At 45.1% G+C, this 7457-nt stretch overlaps 1 protein-coding gene across 1 annotated transcript; it reads right to left on the bottom strand.

The window, feature by feature from the left end:
• Window positions 1-2672: 2672 nt before the first annotated feature.
• On the bottom strand, window positions 2673-4338 carry CLDN4 (claudin 4). The gene has a single exon (XM_075263871.1). The coding sequence runs from the start codon at window positions 4279-4281 to the stop codon at window positions 3652-3654; it is 630 nt and encodes a 209-aa protein (XP_075119972.1). The 5' UTR covers window positions 4282-4338; the 3' UTR covers window positions 2673-3651.
• Window positions 4339-7457: the final 3119 nt, after the last annotated feature.

Raw genomic sequence — 7457 nt, 5'->3', positions numbered from 1 at the left:
TGTGTGGGATTGCAAAGCTGGTGGTTTGAGTTGTGGTTTTGTGGGGGTCCTGGCAAAAACGTATGTCTGCAATTGTGACGAAAAGTAGCCTATCGTTCAATCCTGCCTAGGAACTATGTTTCTTGAAAATTTGAGCCAAATTGGTTGAGCGTTTTTTTGCGTGATTGAGGAACAAACATCCAAACATACTCAGTATAGCTACAGTAGCATCTAATATTGGAAAATTTGAAAATGTTGTATAAATACTACAGTTCACAGTATAAATTTACCAATGGAAAGGTAAAAACATTCTGTAGTAGGAGCTGCAATTCCCCAGAACTATTGCCTTACAGTGAATGGGGCTGCAGTACTGCTTATATTTTATGAATAGGCTCAGACGACAGACTATACGTGCATCACATCTACTGCAGCAGCTTCGGACACCTGAAGGATTCTGGTACAGCTGATCTGTTTGGGGTGAGATCTCTACTGATACATAATACTGAATACATAATCTGTATGAAAAATTGATCAAAACCTCTGCGGACCTTCTATGAAAAACGTTGCAGGGAAAAAACCAATGTGTTACCACTGAAGTTTTTCCCGCAACACTTTTCACAAGTCCTGGCCTAAGGCTAATCACTCATGTTGCAGAAACACTGCTGTTTTATGGCTCACATTTTGCTATGTACTTATGAGCTACTGTATTTTATATAGTGTAGGTATATAGTGTAGGCAGACTAAAGATGCATCAAATTTATCATCCACAGGATAAATAAAGTGCTGATACTAAACATGCTTAAAATAAATGATAAAAATAATATACCTACACCCCCTCTCCTATACCTGTATTCTCCTATATCTCTGGTATGGTTGGGATAAATAGTCTTACACGCGCTACACATTGAAATCAATGTGAGGCTTTTTAACATATAAGATGGCACCCATTGAAGTCAATGGGATTCTGTTTTACAGCACTCACTCTGACACGTGTTTATGTGTCAGAGTGAGCGGCGCGTTACTCCGTGGGAACGGAGCCTTAGGGTTCATTCACATGGAGGAAAATGGTGAGGAAGTTGGTGTGGAATTTCAGCGCTGAAAAAAAAAGCCTCACATTGTCTTCAATGGGTTCTGCTAGCTTGTTATTCTGCTAGCAGAAAAAGGAACCCATTGAAGTCAATGGGAGGCTTTTTTTCAGTGCTGAAATTTCACACCAAATTCCTCACCATTTTCCTCCGTGTGAATGAACCCTTAAGGTAAGCAGCAAGTCCAAGGGTATAAATACAGAGAAAATGAAAACTGAAATGAGTGTATTTTCGGTGCGAGGTATAAGAACGGTACTATAGCTAAGGTTATGTTCACATGAGTGTCTGCTGAAAATTGGCAGGAGAAAAAGTCCTGCACACAGGTCTTTTTCCTCCGCAAGTTTCAGTTTAAAAATGACAGATCCCATTATAGTGAATGAGGTCCACGCGGGTACTGTGTGTGACCACTGTTTTAGTGATGTGTCTCTCCATTGTAGGGTCTCACGATCCACCTGAACAACAGAGAGGCGATGCTAGTTTGAATCTAACGTAAGTTACAATGGAAAACTGCCTCTTCCTCGAGCTTGAAGACCATATTGTTTTCTTATGACGCTAGGTTCACACTATCATTCGGCGCTCCGTTCTTTGGCTCCGCTTGAGGACCCGAAAAATGGAAAGCTAATCCTCTTAAAGGGGCTCTATCAGCAAAATCATGCTGCTAGAGCCCCACATATGCGTGCATAGCCTTTAAAAAGGCTATTCAGGCACTGTAAAAGTTAAATTAAACTACCCCCCCGTTTTAAAATAATAACTTAAAAAAGAATGTGCTCTACTTACGGAACGTGCACCCTGGGCGGGCTTTCAGGGTGCGCTGTCTTCTTCTTCCCCGCCTCTTCTTCCTCTGACGTCTTCGGGTGCCGTCCTCCTCCGGCGCTTGCTCGCGGACACTGATAAAAAAAAATAGCCCGGGCGCATGCGCAGTAGCACGCGGCTTCTACTACGGCTACTGCGCATGCGCCCGGGCTATTTTTTTTTATCAGTGTCCGCGAGCAAGCGCCGGAGGAGGACGGGACCCGAAGACATCGGAGGAAGAAGAGGCGGGGAAGAAGATGAAGACACACCCTGAATGCCCGCCCAGGGTGCACGTTCCGTAAGTAGAGAACATTCTTTTTTAAGTTATTATTTTAAAACGGGGGGGTAGTTTAATTTAACTTTTACAGTGCCTGAATAGCCTTTTTAAAGGCTATGCACGTATATGTGGGGCTCTAGCAGCATGATTTTGCTGATAGAGCCCCTTTAACAAGCGGTTACCTGTGGACACCCGCAGACCTCATAGACTACAATGGGGTCCACTGGGTTTCTGCCTGGTTTCAGCATGAAAAATGCAGAAAAATAGAGAGAGTAAATTCCTGTAATCAAGATTCCGGATTCCAGGACGAAAACCCCAAGCGTAGTTGAAACGAATATCTTAATATCTGTTTACACTCATAACATAGCTTGGTGTCTTGACCTTGCATACATGAAGTAGAAAAAAAAAAAATCACGTATCTCATACTCTTACGCAAATGCACGTATCATACTTCAAAGCATACCGATATTGCTCCACCCATCGTGTCACAAATAAATACATTTATTCCACAAGTTTTGTTAAAAGTATTTATTTTTTTTTATTTTAGAAATAGTTGTTAAAATCTATATAGCATACACATTTATGAAAACATATAAAAATAATAGTTAAAAAACAGCAATTTACATTTATATTTCTTCACTGACTGAGGCGACATTGAGGAGAAAGCATACAAAGTAAATTGTGATCACTTTAAGTCTGAACAGCAAGGAGAGGGCAAAGGAATCAATAGAGACGTAATATTATGGGTAATGTTGTATATATTCTCCTAAATATACATATGGCATTAATCTCATCCTACGAAGCCAGCTTTGTACTGTACATATCACATTATGATTTGGCAGAAAAGCACTGGTAGCCGGAGACCAGACGTGTCTCTCTGAACTACAACTCCTAGCAGATTCTTTCTGGCCACCAATGGGAGTTGCATTTCAGCTCAGATCACAAATGGTTTTACAATATGAAATACTGAAATATTACAACCTCCTTTTGATCTCTTATGTATAATTCACTATTGACTATATCTAAATATTGCCCCATTTTTCCCACCCCTCTCTCTTGACTCTCTTTTCTGCTCCCTGAGTTCTATTTCTTGACAACACACACAGATTTTGCACCATTCTTGGCCGTTGTGGCTTGGATATTTGGAATGTTGCATATTACTGGCCACAGAATATGTAGGGTACACTACCTGCATGCACCTATGTAGCCCAATATTAGTAGAAATCGCTTAACACTTTCGCACCTAAATCCCTAGTTGTGCATCTCCAACCAAGTTATAGTTCGCTATGCTCTTCCTTCACCTTCTTACTGAGTGTTACTGCCCTCTGCTGGACAGGGCATTAAAGTGTTTCTTACATGGGTTTGCGCAATTGTAGCTCATCGGAGAGTGAAGAAACGACCAGAATCATGACATAACTCTCTAGGATGACCCATGCTACAGTCTGTGTCCATAAATCAGGGAAAGAAAATAAATTGATGGAGTTCAATGTCTTTAAGTCCTTAGGGTCTAATAAGTGATTAAACGTAGTTGCTGGCTGGTCCAGATCGTGCAGCGGAGTATTTGGCAGAGTAGGGTTTCTGATCCCTTGGAGGGCAGTTGCAGCACAGCATAGCACCACCTAGAAGAAGCAATGCAGCCGATGCCCATCCAATGTACAGTGATGCTCCCAGCTCTCTCTTCTGTGCTTCCACCACCAGTGGGTTGTAGAAGTCCCTGATGATGTTGTTTGCAGACCAGGAGACAGGGATCAAAGTAAGGATTCCGGCCACGATGAAGACAATGCCACTGACAATCATGATTTTGGCTTTTGAGGACTCATCTTCTACGCAGTTGGTGCACTTGCCTCCAACAATGGACAACATAACTCCCAGGAGAGCGACGACTATGGCGATGACAATCAGGGCTCTGGCTGCCTGGAGATCCTGGGGCAGGGCAAGCATGGAGTCGTAGACCTTGCACTGCATCTGTCCTGTGCTTTGCACCACGCAGTTCATCCATAGTCCTTCCCAAACGATTTGGGCCACCACAATGTTGTTACCAATGAAGGCAGTTACTCTCCACATGGGGAGTGCACAGCAGACCACACTGCCCAACCAGCCTATGATGGAAAGGGCAATGCCCAGGACTTGAAGACCCATGGAAGCCATCGCTTCTTTCTTCTTTGCTGAGCTCAGGAATCAGGAGGATGCTGTGTCTTGCCTGATAACAAGTGTAAGTGTGAGGTGTGATCAAAGTTGGCTACATATATCCCTGACACCCATGGGAGGAGTTTGTCTGCATTAATCCAGTTCTCCATCTCACAGAAACTCACCAGGAGCAATGAAACCAGTTGAGCTAGATTCTCTGTTTGTCACAACAATAAGTGGTTTCACCCACCCTTCACCTCCCCCATCATCTTGGCAAAATTGTCGCTAGACCGTATGTGTCAGAGATAGTTTCCTAGTATCATATCAGTTACAAAACCATGAAAACAGAAAGTCTGGAGACAAAGTATTTATTAATCACAGGAAATGGGGTAAGAATCGGGAAAAGCTAAATGTATTACCTCATTGTATGGGTCATATGTATGTATTATGTCATGTGTCACTAAGCCCACCTGTCAGTGTCATTGAGCCCACCTGTCAGTGTCACTGAGCCCACCTGTCAGTGTCACTAAGCCCACCTGTCAGTGTCACTAAGACCACCTGTCAGTGTCACTGAGCCCACCTGTCAGTGTCACTGAGCCCACCTGTCAGTGTCACTAAATCCACCTGTCAGTGTCACTAAATCCAACTGTCAGTGTCACTAAGACCACCTGTCAGTGTCACTAAATCCAACTGTCAGTGTCACTAAACCCACCTGTCAGTGTCACTAAGCCCACCTGTCAGTGTCACTGAGCCCACCTGTCAGTGTCACTAACCCACCTGTCAGTGTTACTGAGCCCACCTGTCAGTGTCACTAACCCACCTGTCAGTGTCACTAACCCACCTGTCAGTGTCACTAAGACCACCTGTCAGTGTCACTAACCCACCTGTCAGTGTCACTAAGACCACCTGTCAGTGTCACTAACCCACCTGTCAGTGTCACTAACCCACCTGTCAGTGTTACTGAGCCCACCTGTCAGTGTCACTAAACCCACCTGTCAGTGTCATTAAATCCACCTGTCTTTGTCACTAAGACCACCTGTCAGTGTCACTAAGACCACCTGTCAGTGTCACTAAATCCACCTGTCAGTGTCACTAAGACCACCTGTCAGTGTCACTAAGCCCACCTGTCAGTGTCACTAAACCCACCTGTCAGTGTCACTAACCCACCTGTCAGTGTCACTAAACCCACCTGTCAGAGTCACTAAACCCACCTGTCAGTGTCACTAAATCCACCTGTCTTTGTCACTAAGACCACCTGTCAGTGTCACTAAGACCACCTGTCAGTGTCACTAAATCCACCTGTCAGTGTCACTAAGACCACCTGTCAGTGTCACTAAGCCCACCTGTCAGTGTCACTAAACCCACCTGTCAGTGTCACTAACCCACCTGTCAGTGTCACTAAACCCACCTGTCAGAGTCACTAAACCCACCTGTCAGTGTCACTAAACCCACCTGTCAGTGTCACTAAACCCACCTGTCTTTGTCACTAAGACCACCTGTCAGTGTCCCTAAGTGTCACTAACCCACCTGTCAGTGTCACTAAGACCACCTATCAGTGTCACTAAGCCCACCTGTCAGTGTCACTAAACCCACCAGTCAATGTCACTAAACCCACCTGTCAGTGTTACTAAACCCACCTATCAGTGTCCCTAAGACCACCTGTCAGTGTCACTAAGACCACCTGTCAGTGTTACTAAATCCACCTGTCAGTGTCACTGAGCCCACCTGTCAGTGTCACTAACCCACCTGTCAGTGTTACTGAGCCCATCTGTCAGTGTCACTAACCCACCTGTCAGTGTCACTAAGACCACCTGTCAGTGTCACTAACCCACCTGTCAGTGTCACTAAGACCACCTGTCAGTGTCACTAACCCACCTGTCAGTGTCACTAACCCACCTGTCAGTGTTACTGAGCCCACCTGTCAGTGTCACTAAACCCACCTGTCAGTGTTACTGAGCCCACCTGTCAGTGTCACTGAACCCACCTGTCAGTGTCACTAAACCCACCTGTCTTTGTCACTAAGACCACCTGTCAGTGTCACTAAGACCACCTGTCAGTGTCACTAAATCCACCTGTCTTTGTCACTAAGACCACCTGTCAGTGTCACTAAGACCACCTGTCAGTGTCACTAAATCCACCTGTCAGTGTCACTAAGACCACCTGTCAGTGTCACTAAGCCCACCTGTCAGTGTCACTAAACCCACCTGTCAGTGTCACTAACCCACCTGTCAGTGTCACTGAACCCACCTGTCAGAGTCACTAAACCCACCTGTCAGTGTCACTAAACCCACCTGTCAGTGTCACTAAATCCACCTGTCAGTGTCACTAAGACCACCTGTCAGTGTCACTAAATCCACCTGTCTTTGTCACTAAGACCACCTGTCAGTGTCACTAAGACCACCTGTCAGTGTCACTAAATCCACCTGTCAGTGTCACTAAGACCACCTGTCAGTGTCACTAAGCCCACCTGTCAGTGTCACTAAACCCACCTGTCAGTGTCACTAACCCACCTGTCAGTGTCACTAAACCCACCTGTCAGAGTCACTAAACCCACCTGTCAGTGTCACTAAACCCACCTGTCAGTGTCACTAAACCCACCTGTCTTTGTCACTAAGACCACCTGTCAGTGTCACTAAATCCACCTGTCAGTGTCACTAAGCCCACCTGTCAGTGTCACTAAGCCCACCTGTCAGTGTCACTAAACCCACCTGTCAGTGTCACTAACCCACCTGTCAGTGTCACTGAACCCACCTGTCAGAGTCACTAAACCCACCTGTCAGTGTCACTAAACCCACCTGTCAGTGTCACTAAATCCACCTGTCAGTGTCACTAAGCCCACCTGTCAGTGTCACTAAACCCACCAGTCAATGTCACTAAACCCAAGCAGTCAATGTCACTAAACCCACCTGTCAGTGTTACTAAACCCACCTGTCTGTGTCACTAAACCCACCTGTCTGTGTCACTAAGCCCACCTGTACTATTCCTGCTGATGTGCTGAATCCAGCACTAAGAGCAGTTATACAGGGCTACACGTCCACTACAAATACTCTGCGACTAACCTTAGCAAAGCCAGAATGAGGGAATACACGTTTTCTCCTACTGCCTAAGACACATGCTGGCACTCATTCAGACTCTGCGATCATCGACTGAAATCATCTATATTGCTTGAACTGAATGAAAGATCAAAATGAAAAAAA

Source organism: Leptodactylus fuscus, chromosome 2 (assembly GCF_031893055.1).
Source record: "Leptodactylus fuscus isolate aLepFus1 chromosome 2, aLepFus1.hap2, whole genome shotgun sequence".
NCBI classification, from domain to species: Eukaryota; Metazoa; Chordata; class Amphibia; order Anura; family Leptodactylidae; genus Leptodactylus; species Leptodactylus fuscus.
This window is presented reverse-complemented; position numbering and strand designations above follow the sequence as displayed.

Bases quoted from the DNA above. Each gene is read 5' to 3' on its own strand.
- CLDN4 (XM_075263871.1), bottom strand. From the start codon at position 4,281: ATGGCTTCCATGGGTCTTCAAGTCCTGGGCATTGCCCTTTCCATCATA.